The sequence below is a fragment of the Mus caroli genome, chromosome 3 (genome assembly GCF_900094665.2).
Source record: "Mus caroli chromosome 3, CAROLI_EIJ_v1.1, whole genome shotgun sequence".
Taxonomy (NCBI): Eukaryota; Metazoa; Chordata; class Mammalia; order Rodentia; family Muridae; genus Mus; species Mus caroli.
Genome location: NC_034572.1, coordinates 79,522,025 through 79,541,378, shown reverse-complemented (window position 1 = coordinate 79,541,378; position 19,354 = coordinate 79,522,025). Strand labels below are relative to the sequence as shown.

General features: G+C 39.3%; 1 protein-coding gene across 3 annotated transcripts in view; it reads right to left on the bottom strand.

The window, feature by feature from the left end:
* Positions 1 to 19,354, bottom strand: part of Lrba (LPS responsive beige-like anchor protein) — a 591,176-nt gene that overhangs the window by 34,296 nt on the left and 537,526 nt on the right. For 2 of the 3 annotated variants that reach the window (XM_029475138.1, XM_021158804.2), the window contains exons 49-51: positions 12,146 to 12,235; positions 7,842 to 8,034; positions 3,393 to 3,455 (exon numbers count right to left, since the gene is read on the bottom strand). In XM_029475138.1, coding sequence (XP_029330998.1) covers positions 3,393 to 3,455; positions 7,842 to 8,034; positions 12,146 to 12,235 — 346 coding nt within the window. The remainder of the gene's footprint in view (positions 1 to 3,392; positions 3,456 to 7,841; positions 8,035 to 12,145; positions 12,236 to 19,354) is intronic. The other variant, XM_021158805.2, reaches the window with a different exon arrangement.

Below are 19,354 nucleotides of genomic sequence, written 5' to 3'. Positions count from 1 at the left end.
ACCCTTCCATGCATAATCTTACTATGGTTCTTTTCCTCTGGGGATTAAAATCTCTTGGGAGCCTCAGGAGCAATGGAAGCTATTGATGACACTAGAAAGTGAGGGCCTAGGGGTGATCAGTTTGTAGGTCAGATGGCATCGAGAAACTGAAATGGGGATCTCATCACACTGCCAATTAACAAATCATTAAAAATAAGTTTCAACAGCACTGTTAAAATGAAAGGAAGCCTAATTTTAGACAATAAGGTACTTCTTAATAGCTTACTATATGATTTTTGCTATATGGCACTATTAAAACAAAACATTTCCCTTTCCCATCTACTTCCTTACATAACATTTCTCAGCTATAAAACCAAAAGAATAGGAATGGATCTTCAGGACAAATCTTAGAACACAACACATGAGATACCAGCAAGGGAAACACTCATCCAGTTGACTGAACACATTTTCTGTAAGGGCTTCCTTTATATTTCCTGTATTTCAGAAATATTGTTAGAGATTATCATAGGGCTGGGATGCGCTTCAGTGGAGGACTCTGTGTGTGTTTCCAATGCCACAGTAAAAGGTCAATATTATAATTAATTACAAGTATAAGCCTTGTAAGAACGTGGGAGTGGCAGCACACACCTAGGATCCTGGCACTTAGGAGGCTAACACAGGATGACCTTGAATTCAAGGCCAGTTTGGGCTATATAATTCATTCTAGCTTAATTTAGGCTACAGAGTGAGACTTTAACACAAAATCCAAGAGGAAGAAAAACTTTAAAGATTAGTTAGTGTAGTCAATTTAAGATTTTAATTTTAATTTTGGTATGTGACATTTTTAAATATTTGTAATTTTTTATGAAGTAAAAATAATCTAAGCCTTGAGTGCATAGAAAATATTAAGTTTATAAACACATGTTTAACTTTCCATACACATATTCATGGCTGAAACATGTAATAGAATAATCAAATTTTAAAAGTTTAGATGACACTACATGGAGAAAATAGGTTATAAATCCAAAGTGAAAAAAGAATTTGATGAAATTTCCAACTGTTGAGGCTTTTCATATGCATTTTAAAAAATAAAAATGTTGAATATCAGTTCATTTTTATATTTTGATTCCACTGGATATATTACAAATGTTTTATACATTACAAATTTTTTTTTTTTTTTTTTTTTTGGTTTTTCGAGACAGGGTTTCTCTGTATAGCCCTGGCTGTCCTGGAACTCACTCTGTAGACCAGGCTGGCCTCGAACTCAGAAATCCGTCTGCCTCTGCCTCCCAAGTGCTGGGAATAAAGGCGTGCGCCACCAACGCCCAGCTAAACATTTTTTTTTTTCCTTTGACGTAGGGAGTTGAGACAGGATTTTTCTTTGTAGCCCCTGGTTCTTCTAGAACTCACTATGTAGACCAAGCTGGCCTCGAACTGAGAGATCTACCTGCCTCTGCCTCCTATGTCCTGGGATTAACGGTATGAGCCACCACACCCGGCCAAATGTTTTTTACTATGCTAGAAATTTTAAGTATCTGGACTTATGAGAAAACCTTTTATGTATTAGTTTTATGGTTAATGAGAAGGAAGCTGGGGCTGTGTTCAGTTGGTAGAATCCTTGCCTAGTATGCAGGAAGCCCTGGGGTTGATCTTGGCTGGTAGTGCACAGCTAGGAAATCGCAGCATTTAGAAACTGGAAACAGAAGGATCAGAAGTTCAGGGTCATCCTGGGCCATATACTGAACTCAGAGAGGCCATCCTGGGCCACATAAGATGGTGACTTTAGTGGAGGAGGGGCTGTTTGGTGGCAGTGATCTGGAAGCTTCCATGGTGAAGCATTTCCTATAGGCTGAACCTGGTCCATGGCATCTTTATCTATGAAGCTCCACTGGAAAGCAGCCACACTCTTTGTCTATACATTGTTCATGGTGGCTTTTGTACCGCAAAGAAGGAGTTAAATAATTGTGTCTGAAACCTTAAGATGCACAAAGCCTGAAATATTTAGTATTTGGCCTTTTACCAAGAAACTTTGCCCACACTGGCTGAATTCGCTTAATTATATTACAGGATATTCATTGCCATGCTTTAAAGCAAACAGTGAACCTACAATTCAGAGAGTGCTTTCCATGTCTTAGCAAATGGGCTTTATTTTCATGATTTTTAAACTATGCAGTGAGCATTTAGCTTTGTTACTTTTAGCAAGTAGCAAATAGTATCTTTTCAAAGCAAAATGGAATTAAGAGGCCAAAATGAAATTCAGAACAGTATTTACTAGGGAAAAGATGAATGAATTGATTCTGAATTTAAGGTTTTGTTCATGCATTCTATAGTAAAAAGCCATCTAGTGCATGATAACCATTTAGTGTTCTACTGTGGCAAAGGTGTAGATTTTAAAATAATAAATCTGCTCTTTCATACGAAAAATTTATATGTAAAACAGGAACATTCTAACGAATTTATTTGTTCAGGGTAAACCTGCCAAAATTACAGCCAGATAGTCATGCTGATTGGTTACCCCATTGTAAGGCAATTAAGTTGTTCTTTTTCTTTTTTCTTTTTAGTTTTAAAAGTTATCAAGGCTTAACCTTTTTGGTAACACCACATTTGAAATCCCAATGCATAAGAATGATAAATGCTAACTAGAGACTTCAGCTGACTCAAAACCATAACAGCAATTAAAATTTTCAAGTCCTCTGCTGCAGATGCTCTCCTCGCTCCCAGTGGCTCTTTCTAGTCTCCTCCCTATTTTTTTTTTTTCCTTCTTCTCCCTCAACAAATTTAACCTCCAATGGCAATTTATTGGCTGCAGGACTCTAGGAAAATGAATACAAATATCTTAACACTACCATTGGCTGGGTAATATATTTCAACTTGGAAACTGCTCTGCGATTGCACATTAATCCCCTCTGACTGAACAGAGCCCAGGAAGAAAGGATTGATCTCCTCTAACGATGAGACCCTGGCATTATAGTTTTATTTCTCACAACACAGTGCTGCTAAGAATCCCACTGTTATTATGAAAATTTCCCCAGCAAAGAAGCTCCATCACATTACATTTGCACCAATTCATCATAACGCACCTCGCTCCTGCTCATCAACAAGTCTGAGTGATGAAAAGATCCAATATTATCCTGACAGTACTTCATGCGCATTCTCAATCACACATTATTACAGCATCCATATTAATTTTCAGTGACACGCGTCCTAGGCCTGTTCAAATTAGGCAAACCAACGAGGGGGAGTTGATGAAATACCAGCATAGCCACAGCTCATTGCATTCCAATTTGCATGCAAATGGTTTATCAGGAAAATTCCATTCCCAGCAACCAGCAAGTGAAAAACAACTGTAATCTACACTTCAGGGCCACCATACAGAGCTTAATGAATCGCAAAGAGAGAAAGAAGTGACAGACCTATGAGAGGATCGATTTCCACTGGCAGCTGGTATGGCTGGTCTTGTACAGCACCTTGGTGAGCTGGAATTCACAAAAGAAAAAAAAGGCATTATTTTTCATATACTTAACTACAAAAATTCACAAGTCAACCTTATGTAAAATTGTTTCCAATCTCCAAATCTCTTGTGCAGTTTTGTGGAATTTAAAGAATAAGAATCCAGGTGCTTTTATGGCTAGCTTATTAAACATTTATTTTAGATTAGTGCTGTTCTGAACATGTGCCATTGCGGTGGCTCCGGTCCTAGGCCATAAGCTATAGCAGATGCTTGACTGGCAGCCTCTGATGCTGCAACAAAACAAAATTAAGTGGTAAAGCGTGCTGAAAACAAAATGTGACAACCATCTGCTGACTGTAGCAAATACTATTTTTTCGTTACTTCTTAAAAAGGCAGTTTTGAATGCTGCAGCACAAAGGATCCACAAAACTGTCAATTTATGATGGAGAAAGAGAAAGCTCTAAGTCAGGGGACATTTAGTGTTTCATCCATCACTAAAAATCAATCAACTGAAAGTTTGAATAAAAATAAAGAAAGGTATCTGCAGATAAATGTTTTAGTTAAATACATTTGACCGAAATATTTCCTTAAAGACTGGAGTGAGGGTTTTTACAAAGTTTTATTAATATTTAATATTTCCATGGTTTTGATTTAAAAATACCCGGAGAAGCAAATGAGTTAGGAAAATCAATCCATACTAAGAATAGCATGTTCCATTCTGAAAATGGTTTTATAGATACATAGTTACATTGTAATTGAAAGAGGTTTTATAAGCTATTTCTCTGGAAGAGGGAGGAAGACTTTAGGTAGAGAGGAAATGCCACTGGCTTGCTCTGCAACTGATGGCTTTGTACACCCTAAGATAGAGTGTCGGACAGGTGACCGTTCCAGATTCATAGTTCTGATCACTAAATTTTAGGCCCTCTTCTGAATTCTTTTCCTTAATGACTGTCCTTCACCCTGGGTGCACAATGTTGACAGCATGGCTTAGATGGGTCCCCAGGCCCTGCTCAGTACTGTTAGGTACTGTTAGGTACTGCTCAGTACTGTTAGGTACTGTTAGGCCCTGCTCAGTCTACTCGGAACTGTTAGGTACTGTTAGGCACTGCTCAGTACTGTTAGGTACTGTTAGGTACTGCTCGGTACTGTTAGGCACTGCTCAGTACTGTTAGGTACTGTTAGGTACTGGTCGGTACTGTTAGGTACTGTTAGGTACTGCTCGGTACTGTTAGGTATCAGGAAGTTTTCTGACTGTTGTTGATGGTTGAAAATAAAATACTGTGCATTTTATAAGTTCATTGGATTACTTTAAAACTTATTAGGGTATATTTTCTCTAGTTATTAAATGTCAACTTTTCAAGGATGCTTGGCAAGCTTTAATATTAATAAAATGCTAGTGAGACCAATACTGGCAGTAAAAATTATAGGTGTGTAAGAAACTGAAGAAGCTGGAGCTCTGTGTCTCGCCCTGCTGATTTACTATCTTTGCTGATAAAGAAATTAGAGAGTCTCGCAGAGAATGTTTGGGAAAATACACCCAGCAGAGCCACTGACTTCCAGCTACACCAGTGTCATTCAGGATGCTTCTCTACTCGGAGACCTAAGAGCATAGACACATTAAAGTCAGGTGTTGGAGAATGGAGTTTGCGTAAGGAGGTTATCCAGCCTCCAGTCCTGCTTCTGCCATCAGGGGCAAGTCCTGTAGCTCCCATGCTTCTGCTTCCTGTTCTACCATACAGGCTAGATGGCATACGTTGGACCATATACGTGTGTCAATAGCTGTCATTCGATCTACAAAAGGAACAACTGAATATGGCTCAACCTACACACTTCAGTTGTTGAGGGACTGAGTCAGTATACTCCTTAAGATGATCAGGAGGCTCTTCAATGTCCTTTTAATGGGAGGAGAGAATAAAATTTTTGTCTTGTTTTGTTTTGAGTGCTTGGGATTGAATCCAAGACTTTGATTATGTTACACTACTTAGCAAGTCCATGACAGAAAGTATTTATTTTGTAAGTCAGGATACAAATATTACTTGAAGAGAAAACAATGCCAACCTAATAAACAGGTTATGGAAACCCTAGGTCCTCAGAAGAAAACAGAATCTGAAATTTAAGAAAAACTGATGGAATCTGAATTTGACATTCCCCAAGAAGAACTGCTATAGATTTCTGTTTTAAATCAAGACAGGTAAAAGGATTATGTGATAGCATGAAAAAGCAGGGTTCCGTAAACAGGCACATGTGACATGAGGCACAGGCATAATGGAATTATGCTTAGAATTTTTAGATGGAAGTATGACTTAGATCTGGATATCACATTCTAGAAGCACAGTTTCATGTGGTGAATGCTCATGGTATCATTCTCTGTATTTGTCTGTGGTGAGTTATGTCTCACTGTGAAGGTAGTATATTTGTGAGGGATGGGAACACACAGTGCTAATGAAACAAACATGGGGCAATGCGAGCTCTCTGAAGACAGCACAGAGCCATGCCGGCCCCTTGCTGGGAACAGAAGGACATGCATGAGGGGACTCAGTGGCACAATCAGGCACAATGAACCAGGGAAAGAAAACTCTTGCCTACTGTGTATTAAGGGAAGTACATTAGTTAGAATCATGGCTGGTCCAAAAGGGAACTGCCGAGAGCTTAGTCCTCAAGGCTTAAGGCATAGTCTTGGAAGTGGGTGTTCTCCGTTCCTTAATGTACCTAGGCTTTCCAGGAGTTGGAAGGTCTGTCTCTCCACCGGGCTGCTGTTACTCAGTTGAGATTGAGTTCTCAGAGCTGTTTCACACAGTCACCTAGTAGAAGCATCACTTAGGGCTGTCTTGGTGTCAAGCACCCTGGAACATTTGTAAAACTCCTGGGCAACCTCACACAGAGTAGGAAAATCCTCTAATATGTCCACCAGCAGCTCTCCTTATGAGTAGAATTGGAGAAATGAACAATTGCATTTCTTAAAATGTTCACTCCCAAATATAAGCATGTCTCTTGAAGAAACAGGGACAAAAGATCTAATAATAGAAGCATTAAGGAACTGTTTCAATCTTCCTGTTTTCACTTTTCAGAAATCTGTTCTCTAATCAAATACTGGCATTTCTATACACAGTGTATCATTTCCATTGGCCATGAAAATGGCTATGTTTAATCAATTTTGATGCCAATTACAGGTTCTTTTTGAAAGATTTCTTATTGAGTTTAGTCAATATACCAGGTTTTTGTTTAAATGTCTTTTGCTTCACTTCAAAAATCTCTTACATTTGATTTGGTGAGGCTCTTATTCAATAATGTGCCTTTGCAACCACTTCAGGTTCAGGTGCTTTATATAAGCTTTGTAGATATAACGATGAGCAGAACTCCAAACCATTTCTACCTATATCATTAGCTTTTTTTTGGGGGGGGAGGCAATTATCTTTAGGATTTAAACAAAATTTCCCAACTTCTTAACACCATTTTAAAAATTATGGTGGGCTCAGTAGTTAAGGGCACTGGCTGCTCTCAAGAAGACTTGGGTTCTATTCCCAGTATCCACATGGCAGCTCAGAATCATCTGTAATTTCCGGTCCTAGGGGATCTGTCACCATTTTGGCCTCCACAAACACTGCACACATAAGGTGCATAGACGTGCATGCAGGTAAAACACCCACCATACACACACAAAAGTACATTTTAAAGGTGTTTTTAAAAATTCAATTCAGGTCTTAATATTCCTGCTCCAAAAGAAGCAATAATGAATTCACTGAGGTGTAGTCAGAACACTTGAATTCCAACTATCGCTGTGAGGGGGAATGAAGAAATGCCCTAGGCCCAGTGTCTTTAGTGGTGAACTCACTAGAGGGATACTGCAGATGAATGCTGCTACCTCTACCAACTGAGATGGAGATCCTAGTGCTTATTTGGTTCATGAACTCTAATGCCAACTTGGATGGTTTTAGATCCTAATGGTTATTTCAATTAAATATGGCAGTACTTAGTGGAAGAAGACAGAACTAACAGGTATACAGTATTTGTACTGTATCCTATATATGACCCACAATAAATTCTACCAGGCCATGCATAAAAGGGTAAGGTGTGGGGTGGAGATTTAACTAGTAGAACAGCATTTGCTGTATGACACCTTGAGTTCAATCATCAGAGCTGCAAAAGAGCAAGAAAAAAGTAAAATTTCTGGTAGATACTAGATGAAACAAAGATTTCATCAGATGTAATACAAATGAATGATTTGGGAAGGGGCGTATCTGTTAAAGACAGTATTTATTGCCAAGAACTAAACATAAGCCATCAGATGCTAAAAGTGGCTTATGTGTTAACATTTGCACTGTATGCCTCAGGTAGGATGTCTTTAAGCCTTTAAACTATTCGCCATTTTGACCGAGACTAATGTTTAAAACTCCAGGTGTTTCTTACTCACCAGGAAGGCTGTGCCACTTGTTCACGGCAAAGAGCCTGTTAGCAGTGACAGTGATGACAGCAGGCATTGCCAGGCCTGGCTGGGTGTTGGCCGCAACGTGGGTGACTGGAGAATTCGAAGGGAACTTTAGGACCATGATGACATCTTGCTGGGCCTGGTCTGTGAACATCAATGGACTCTGCAGGAGGAGATACTGTTGAGTGGACAGACAAGACCCAAGTAAACAAGAAGACACAGGAAGACAGAGAGGAAACGGGAGAAGAAGAGGAAGATCATGTTAAAATAGCTGCAAGTCAACGCGTGCATTCAGACAGTTTTGCACAGCTGTGCTCATGATTGGCTGCCTTTGCCCATGGCACATGACATTAGCCAGAGTCTTCCCTACAGCACTCGGGATTGAACCTTGAGCCTCCATCATCCGAAGCAAGTGCTTTACCACTGACCTACATTCCCAGCTCATGGGGAATTTTTGTGACTGAACTAGGATGCACTAACCTACAAACTTTACTGGCTCCCTTCCCTTGCCTACTGCCCTCCAACTCTACAAGATCGTGTGACTTAGATTCAGAGTATTGGAGGATGCATTAATCCATCCCAGTTGTGTCACCCAATGATCTTGTCATTGTAATATAAAAACAAAAATAGAAAGAATGAGGATAGGCAAAAGGCATAAGGCAAGCTTAAGGTAATTTCCAAAGATAATCAAAAGGTAGTCTTGAGTAGCATGTAGATTTTGACTACTAAGATATGATTAAAACAAATATATTTTGAAAAACAAGGAAGCATGCACTTATTATTATGGTGGAGAATTTATGCATGTAATATATAAACTTAATTATAAAGTTATTTCAAAGCAATGAAAATGTTGCTTGTAAAAACAATATTATTTATATAGTCCATCAAGCCATAAGCAGGGATAAAGAGAAGTACCCCAGTGCTCCTTTTCCCTTTCAGTTACAAACAACAAAATAGCCCTTAAAGCTCAAGACATTTTTGACCTGTACTTAGAAAGTCAGAAACTAAAAAAAATATTATGCAAAATACTCTTCTAATAACCAGCAACAAAATAAATCTTGACTATTACTAGGGATTCGGATCGTTCCTACAACCCGTATGTCATAACCTAAGACATATAAAACACTACTCTAATTTATTGGCTTTATTTGTCCTTTGTGGTCCTCAGCCATCACACAGTAATTGCACTGTGCGTTCTCAGCAATTCTCTCCTACCATGTCTATTTTCTAATAGCTGATTAGTATCATTCAAAATTGAAACACTTTGATGAAATGCTGCTGGCTGCCTTCCTACCATCATATTTCAAAACACCAGGTATATGTAAATGTTGAGGCACATATATTTAACACATTTATTCAGAACTGCTAATAAAAAATTAAATACATTTGCATTTTTATTATCAGTCCTTTTAAAAAAGTTATTAAGAGTACTTAGAAAAACATATTGCACTAAGATTTCCTATTTGCACTCTTTGCATGAAGGTGTAAATAAAGGCAGCTAATAAGCTACCCAGACACCCTTCTGAGCAAGTGGCTAAAAGCCAATCAATATTATGAGTTAATCCTCCCTGGATGCTCATTCAATTAAAGGTGTCAGTAATGCCTCATCTGATGTGGCCTCAATTAAATCCAACTATCTGATGGTGTGAAAACACAGGGGGATACAGCAACAGCAGCAAAAACAGACAAATAGGAAGCCTTCGCGTGCCTGCTAATTACTACACCTGGTGTATGTTATGGCTCCCGCACTTATCGCAGCACGAGGGGGCTTTAATTTCTGCTATATTCATATGTGTGTATGCTGGGGTGCAGTTGGTTGGGAACTCCTGAATGTTAGTAAAAACGATCAATAAAAACTGGGCTCTTAATTCTAAAAACTCCTGATATCAGTCATTTTTCACACACAGGTCTTTCTGCGGCTTTTATGAAATCTGAATGGGAAGATGAGAAAAGACTGGCAACTCCTGTGAGCACACTCTCTGAACCCGACGGAAAGAGAGGAGCACCGGCCAGCGGCCCAGGCCTTATTCTCAACTATAGAGTTGAAAAAGAAAAGTAACTAGAGTCAACTTATAAACTCAGAGAGAATCAGAATACAATGTAATCTTAGTCTCCCTGAAAGGAAGTTCCTACATTTTTCTGATATGAGCTGCCCATACTGTAAATATTATTAGGCTTAAATTGAGTAGCTTTAAAAAGCCTTAACAAGCATGAAAAACAAACAAACAAAAACTAAAAGAAAACCACAAAAACCCATCACCAACACCAAAAAAGTTAAAAAACAAAAACCAACCCAGTGTGTAGGAAGAACATCGCGTTTACATGGTGAAGCTTAGAGCCAGCCAGCTCTTAGCCATGTGGTAAGGACAAGCCACTTTCCACAGCAAGCAACAGACACAACTTCAGTAAGTGACCACTGCCGCCACAGAACCAAATGCCCTCCCCTGCAGTCAGTTTCTTAGAAGGAACTCTGGGAAGGGAAGCACACTCCGCCATGCTGGGCTGGGCTGTGCCAATGGCAGCAGCTGCTTAATATAAGCTGAGAACTGGTAAAACTCGGATGAGAGAAACAAACTCTTATTAACCCTGGGAGCCTCTGCCAGCCAGTCTGAGAAAAACATGGGAAGCAGCTAGCCAAATCCCATTTAGCCTCCCCAGATTAATGGTATGCTAGCTGAAAACTGTAGTTTCGTTTTAATGTGTCTTTCTTTGCTACCCACTTGTGTAGCAGATTAAAATAGGACTTGTACAGGTCTGAAAAGGAGTTCAGATATTCAGAGAATAAAGATAATAACTACCTTGCAGGCCTACCTCCAGGAGCCAATAATCTTTTGCCAGGAGGAAGAAATGGTACATGGGCCCTGAAGCCATGGCCATGCAGTGACCCTAGATCAAGTAGTGGAGCAGTAGAAGGGCTTCTATCAAGCATCTCCCAGCAGCCTGAGTCCTATCCACAAGCTATTGCCAAGCTAGCTCACACGTCCACATGGGACTCATGCTTCCTATGGGACTCATGCTTCCTATTGCCAAGCTAGCTCACACGTCCACATGGGACTCATGCTTCCTGTGCTTATGGTATTATCTTTCATTGTTCACTCTTCATGTTTTCTTCTACCCACTAGTCACCCTTGATGTTCATGTAAGTCTGATTTCACTGGTTAAGTAACACTACAGAAATGGTGATACAATTTTTTTTAAAAAAAAGGTTGTAGTTTATTATGGCCAATTCATGTTATTATAGAATAAAAGGGGAAACCCTGGAGGAAGAAAAAGAGTGTTTACAGGAAAGAAAGAAAGAAAGAAAGAAAGAAAGAAAGAAAGAAAGAAAGAAAGAAAGAAAGAAAGAAAGAAAGAAAGACAAAGAAACAAGGGAGGAGAGAGAAAAGGATCAGAGGCCAGCCATCAGGGCACTATCACTGTCTCCAGCCCTCTTGGCTGCTCGTCTTTTCTTCCTACCATCTGTCACAATGCTGTCATCTCTATGCTACAGCATAGAATTTGGATTTATCATAAGTTGTACATAAGATCAATACATATAGACATTATAGTCTCTATTCTAAATCTAGAACAGTAATGAGTACACTGTTTTATGAGGGGCAATGCAAGAAAAAAATACTATCAGTTTTTAGAAATATTTTCATCATATGAATCTGTTTGTTGTTTTGTCAAAAATCTCTGCCCCTCAACCCCCAAAGAAGACGTCTCAGAAACTAAAGGCAGACGCGTCCTGACCATAGGCTGGCCGTGGCTTGTGTTGAGCAGTACAGTTTGGCATGTATGATATATAATGAGTTGAAAGGAGGGGTCAAGAAGCCTCACCAGCTCTGTCTTTGGACACTGATTTACCATGGGGTGGCCTGTGGATCCTTAAGGGTAAAAGTCCACACAGAAGGAGGAGTCTCACCATCTCAGGCCTCCCACTGCTACCTTAGTGAACTCGTAGGGAAAGAGTGTAAGAGTGCTGGTCAACCCCCAGAATCATGAGAAGCCAGGTTTGTGTATGCCAAACGACCATTCATTCCTTTTCCTCCAGGTCTGACCCATAGTGAGCCTATATATCAGGATGATTCTACAATTCTGTAGAAACCACGAGCTGATGAAATGTGAGCACTGGAGCTAAGTTTACTTTCTCATGACCTAGGGAGAATGTGCCAGTACTTGCTGGTTGTGAGCAGGCTGGCACTGTATGAGGAGAGTAGGCCCAGGCATGGTAGAGAACCTCATGCACGGTGAGACACTGGTAATGGAGAGTGAGAGAGCTGAAGAAGAGGCCAGAGGAAAGCACTCACCGCCTGCATGGCCGAACCTCGGGGAGGGTGGGGCTCTATGAGCAGTTGCGAAGGCGTCTGTCCAAAACTTCGGATCTGAGCTTCCACAGCCTGTAAAGAGCATAGACAAATCTGAGAGTTAAGAGTTGCTAATTATTGGCAGGACAGTAACTGCCATCTAAAATATCACTTCACACTTGTTGCTAGTTTCATGTTGAAAATTAACCCATGTTTCTACGGGGTCCCTAGGCACCTGGTCAGTGCGCCCTGGGTGAGGTCATCCTACAGTACTGTGGAAGTTTCTACAAAACTAATATCTTTCTCATCTTGCTTAGTGACATGAAGCAGAAAGAAGTCATTACAATAACAAAGCATCCTTTTTGTTTCACTTTTGTCTTCTTGCTTTTCATTTTTTGCTTGTATCATCTGGATGGAAGAGTAGCTTACTCCTTTAGAGGTAGCTAGAAAACTGTGGCTGCTTTGATTCTAGTTTCCATTTTAATCCTAAGAAGTAGAAAGGAAGGTGAAAACAAACAAACAAACAAACAACAACAACACAGCACAGCACCTATGAAAATGGCCTGACACTGCATTACGTTTGCCACAGGAAGATCATTATTGTCGGTAATCTCTTTGAACCTCAGGGGCTAAATACCAAAGAAAAAGCCATATGCTGGGTCCCAGCATGAGACAGTGCAGCCAGACCAACTAAGCAGAACAGCATGTGTGTATGCCCTTTTGGGAAGGTGTGTGTGTGTGTGTGTTTTGCAAAACATATCCTACTATGTTCTTACTGTCTAGTTGGCACAGATGACCACTTTCCAGCCCCTTCAGCATGGGGGAAGACCCCTGCAAAGAGACATAGTTACTAGTGACTTTGTTGACTTGCTGATGTCTGTCTCCTCCTATAAAAAAAATAGTACCCATGAAAAAAGAGGTCCAGCATATCTTCCCCTAGATCTCTAACCAGAGTAAATGAAAATGCTCAAGGACTTGTGATAACAAAGGAAGCCAGAATATACAGGGTCCTTGAATACCAGCAAAACAGTCCATTCTTAACTAAAAGACTCAAATCCATAAGAAAATATATGTTCACCTTGTGAATACTACAACTATAACCCTAAGAAAGTTGGTCTTCAATTTTTGTATGCTCTAAAGAACTTTCATGCTGTAAAACATTTAACAGATAATAGACAAGGAAATATAATTATCAAATACTAATTTGAAACTTTAGTTTGCTGAGGAGAGCTATAATGGTCTTTATGAGGACCCAGAAGAAACAATGAAAGCAGCATTTGTTGATGCACTCAATGATCAGGAAGTGTAATATATCGCTATCATCTATCTATCTATCTATCATCTATCTATCTATCATCTATCTATCTATCTATCTATCTATCTATCTATCTATCTATCTATCTATCTATCATCTATNCTATCTATCTATCTATCATCTATCTATCTATCTATCTATCTATCTATCTATCTATCTATCTATCTATCATCTATCTATTTCATTAGGTACATTTTTCCCTCCCTCCCTTTCTGCCTTCCTTCCAACAGGGTCTCACTAAGCAGTATAGGCTGGCCTTGAACTCATGATCCTTCTGCTTTAGCCTTCCAAGTGCTGGAATCCTGGGTATGCACCACACACAGCTGATGTTCCGCTTAGGTCTACTGTTTCTGCCCTATAAGAGTATATTTCTGGCATAGGAAGAAGAGTGAATGTATTTGAAAAGTTGAATAATACTTTGAAACAATCTATCTCCTAACTGAAGACATGGTTTAAAACCTGCAGAGGATGAAAACACTTGATAGCACCTCTATGAGAGTAAGTGGGGAGTCAGAGCCAACACCGACAATGTCCAAATTCTCTACTCATAACATCCACAAACTATGTGATCCAACCTTAAGTTTCCTAACCTAAGTTTAAATATTCTCACCTATAAACTAACAACAATAGGTTAAGTGGTACATGTATAAAAACCAGGGCAGAGTGTTTTGCAATGTGGAATCAACAAATAGTTCCTGGGGGCAGCTAACAAATACTTAGGTAGAATTTACTTTCTCTGGAAACTTACCTAACTCACTGATTTTGCTATAGCATTTATTTTTTAAAATTGTATTGTAACATTATCATGTTCATGTTATAAGTAAGGAAACAGGAAGAAAACTTAGGTATCTTGCTTAAGGTGATTAAATGGTGCAGTCAAAATTTGTACCTAAGCAGCCTCACTTTAGAGGTCACCCTGGGAATAATGTAGGGCATTAGGGAAGAGGCTGCAGGTGAAAGGATAAGTAGAAACGTTGTGAACTCTTTTTGTATTATGTCATCATCACTGTTCCAGTGGACAAAGTATATTAGATTCAGTAACAGGACAACAAAATGAGGTTGGTTTGGATCTGGTGTGTTGACATTGACAGGACCCGATCAACTACAAAGTTTACACTAAAAACCACATAGTCAAGTGACAAAACCCAAACCAAAACACCAGATTTCTTTTGGTCTGTGTGAGCGCACGCTCTTTTGTGTGTGTGTGTGTGTGTGTGTGTGTGAGAAAGAGACAGAGAGAGAGAGAGAGAGAGAGAGAGAGAGAGAGAGAGAGAACATTGTTTCAGCTCTCTGGACTTACCACCTTTGTCTGACTTTGAGCAAATAGATTAATCTGTTCCCCTTCTGGAAAAACACTCACAATACCTTGTCCACAGAACTGTTTGGAAAATGAAGAGATGATGTGCATGGAGTGTTCGGCATCGTACTTAGCACATCTGTACTACAAAGCACTAAATTGAATGCAAGTGACCTTACTAAGTTTGGGATTCAGCATGGCCCCTCAATACAGCTGAAACAGAGATGGGAGAAACTTTTGGGTTTTTGTGAAGGCACATAATGGTGGCTGGAATTCTAGAAAACTGAAATATGGCTTTAATTTTGAAGTGTCCACAGACAGAGAGAACTTTTCAGAGGTTTAGAGAGTAGTCAGAAAGTTGAGTTGAGCACCTTAATCTTGTAAAAGCTATAAGACAGAAACAGGGATGAGTGGGAGAATTACATCCTAAAACATCATACAGTTACAGAGACTGATGACTTTGAGCAGTGAAGTCAGACAAAACTATCTCACTCTCTTTGTTATAGCTCACAGTTTCAGATAACAGCAAAGCAATAAACAGAAGTAGGGGTTTCTGTTGCAAAGAGCCAGTCTGACAGGAGAAAGGTAGGTAGTAATTTTTATCAAACTCATGGAATCTGTAGTCCAATATGTAAAAGAAAGCCCAAGCCTGGCTCTGAGATGAGAGATGGGAGGAACTTACTTGGGTGTCATTCACCCAAAAAGTTACCTGTTTCTGTTTTGTTGTTTTGTGTGTGTGTGTTCTTCCTCTCCCTACCCCACTCTCTAAAATCTTACATGAAACTCAATGTATAGAAAACTGTATTGGGGAGTGTGTGTGAGGCTTAGGGCTCTGGATCAGAGACTGAAACCACTCACTGGTTAAGCATCAAGAACACAAGAAGCATAGACAAAGGGACCCAGAGCCAAGCCTTAGCTTAACCTTAAGCTCTCGGGAAACAAAAGAGTAGGATGGGTCTTCTCAAATGCAACAATAACCGAGAAACGCTTTATTATGACTGATCTTCAAGCTGTATGGTCACATCCTGTGTCAGCCAACAAGTCTAGACTCTGCAAATCATTTTAATATGCACCTGCCATTTTCATTCATCTTGACCCCTGTAGTAGTCATCTGTGTTGGCCACAACTGTTTCTTCATTCTCTTTTGCAGCTTCATTGGTTTTCCATTAAATCTGTTCTCCTTTTTATTCTGGATCTTTTACTAACTTCATTCCTATGTACAAATTAATGTATTACTTCAAGACCACCTGTCTTACAAATGATTTCTACTAGGCTTCAAATTTTACTGTTGTTTGAAACATCTTCAAATCCAAACCCAGTGAACACATGTAGAGTGTTCATCCATGCCTTTGTTTGACATATGCTATGTACAAATTTCATACCTAAAACAAAACTGCTAAGATCTGGAAATGTTAACTTTATTCTAGAGTTCCTCAGTCAGTGATTAGATGCCTCTGGTGATTGTTATGTTCAGCATCTCAGAAGATTTGACATATAATCAGCTGTAACATTCTCTCACTTTTCTGAATCCAAGTTCTTATAATCTAAATTACTGGGTGTTTTGATGGTCTCTTTACTTTGTCCCTTCTATCCAGTTTCTTCCTTCAGTGTACTCTGCAGAACTGAGTCTTCCCAAACTCCTCTGTGTAACATTTCTGTGGCTAATGTCATCAGGGATCCCCAGTGCTTAACAAAGGCCTAAAGGGAAGGCTTTCTTACTGCTTGCTCATAATGCTAATAACCACAACATCTACCTAATCTGGCCTTCCCAGAAGCATTAACATTTACAGAATGGATCTTCTGCTTCTTCAGTATATCAAGTAGGTCAGAATATCATGTATTTCTGTGATGCACAGCAGAGAGAACAATGCTTCATGCACTGTACTCATGTAATAAAAGGATTTACTGAGTATAGTTACAGCAGGCTAGCCCAGGGATTAGACTGAGTTGTCTTGGATTCCATTTGAACAAAACCAGGCTTGAGAAATACTTTATAAAATTAAAAAAAAATATATATATTTATTGTTTATGTGTTTGTATAAGTATATGTGGTGTGTGTGTCTATACACATTTTCTCTCTCTCAGAGGTCAGATGGGGTTATAGGCTGTTGTGAGAACTGAATTCTGGTCTTCTGGAAGACCAACAACAGCTTTTAAACATTGAGCCATCCCTCTAGCTCCGAGGATTATTCTTGATGAGGGCAACGTAGGAGCATGGTGGAAGATGAGGAGCACTGCATGATGAAGCATGTGTGCTACCATGGAGACCAACTGGGTCTCCCTGGGCAGTGCTCTCACAGGTCCCTGAGGCAGTAATTCTCACTCTAGCCCCCAAGCCCTTGAGAGAAATGATAATGCTCCAGTGGCTCACTACAGCAGAGACTGTGAAGGTACAGTCAGAAGTCATGGAGACTTATTATGAGTGATCTGTAAAAGCCTCTTGGGTAAGTCTGTTTACAGTTCTTTTTCACACTTCCATGCAGTCTTCTGAATAGAGCAGTAGACAATGTAGGGAATGTGGGGCTATAACTAGAGATGAAAGTCACAGGACAGATACAGATATTTAGATCTGCATGAAGTACAAAAACATGAGCTAGTAACAGAGTAGCTTAAAGATATCAAACTCCTAACGTGTTTTAATGAACTCATCTTCAATTGCAGAACTTTACTTTCAATGATGTGCTGTTAAATTTGTTATGTAAACTTCTTATTTTGAAATGGGGTAATGAATCTCAATTTACCTGTTAACCAATTTCAATGACAATAACATCTTTTGGTCTGAGATAGTCTCAAATGGAGTTAGTCTAAGTAATGAGCTTTACTGATTCACTGAAAAATAAGACAGTATTCTTGTCTGTTAGAAATTTAAATTTTTATCTTTAAGACTATTCAGAAATGAAAATACATTAAAATATTCAAAATTCTAAGCAACAGCAGCAGCTCTTATGCTTTTCTGAGAAGCACATCTCAACTTGCAAGATGTTCAGTTTTGAAGTGGTTACTTTGATGATGTGGCTTCCTAACTGAAGTCCTGCTGTCCACATTCCTGATCACTAAGTAATGACAGAGTCCAGGGCAACACATCAGAGCGCAGCATCGGATGGGTTTGGCTCACATCTCAGCCTTCATGTAGTAGCTGAGTGATGTAGGGAGTTTTTAACCTTTGGTGTTTTAATTTCCTCACTGAAAACCTGTCATACAGTTCTGGGTACTTTATTGAGATGTTCTGAGCATTAAGTAACAAATACAAGCATGTGGAATGATAGTGGGAATAGTAAGCCATTTACAAGTGAGTGATGCTATTACAGCAAATGTATAAAGGATGAAATTTAATAAAAAACTTCCCCCATTAAGAGAAATCGTAAAACAGTGGCTTGGCTCCTGCCAGCATCCTCTCACATTCTCTAATGTGACCTGTGTCATTTGCCTTGAAATCCTTACATATTTTCTGTTACCATTTTTTTCTTTCCATTTCCTGACTCTGTGAGTTTCCTTCTTTATTCTGTAAGGATCTGTATATAGTAAGTGTACAGTAAATATTTACTAACTAACTGGCCATAGACTTCACCTTAATTCAGGAGAGATACAGCTAAAAGATAAACTATAGCCAGTGCAATGCAGCCCAAAGCTTACGTTATTATATAATATTCTTGTTCATCAATTCCCAATTATTTCTATAAATAGTTTGTTATTACTTTCTGTAATAAAACCTGAACCCACCAAGCATCACTCCAGATACTGAAATATATAATAATAAAAAGATCATGAAAATACTTTGAGATATCCCAGTAAAGCCACATATTTATATTTTATAAATAGCTATCAAATATTACCTGCAGACCTTACTAATGGATCTCCAAATGGATATGTGATGAAGCCATGTTTAAAAAGCTACTCATTCATATTGTGTTTGTGCCAACTCTGCATACTTGAGTAATTTTATAGCTATATGTAAAGCAACTATATATACATATCTATACATTCAGAGACAAGAAAGTGGGGGTGTTAGCCTAGCAACAATGCATTTGGTTTTGGCTTAAGACTGTCTTAGTCTCTGAATTAAGCTTTTCTTTGTTTTGTTTTGGTTTTTGTTTGTTTTTGTTTTTTTTTAAATTTATTAGGTTTTTTTCTTCATTTACATTTCCAATGCTTTCCCAAAGTCCCCCATAACCTCCCCCCCACTCCCCTACCCACCCATTCCCACTTCTTGGCCCTGGCGTTTCCCTGTACTGAGGCATATAAAGTTTGAAAGACCAATGGGCCTCTCTTTCCAATGATGGCCGACTAGGCCATCTTCTGATTCATATGCAGCTAGAGACACAAGCTCAGGGGGCGGGTAATGGTTAGTTCATATTGTTGTTCCACCTATAGGATTGCGGATCCCTTTAGCTCCTTGGGTACTTTCTCTAGCTCCTCCATTGGGGTCCCTGTGATCCATCCAATAGCTGACTGTGAGCATCCACTTCTGTGTTGGCTAGGCCCCGGCATAGTCTCACAAGAGACAGCTATATTTGGGTCCTTTCAGCAAAATCTTGCTAGTGTATGCAATGGTGTCAGTGTATGGAAGCTGATTATGGGATGGATCCCTGGATATGGCAGT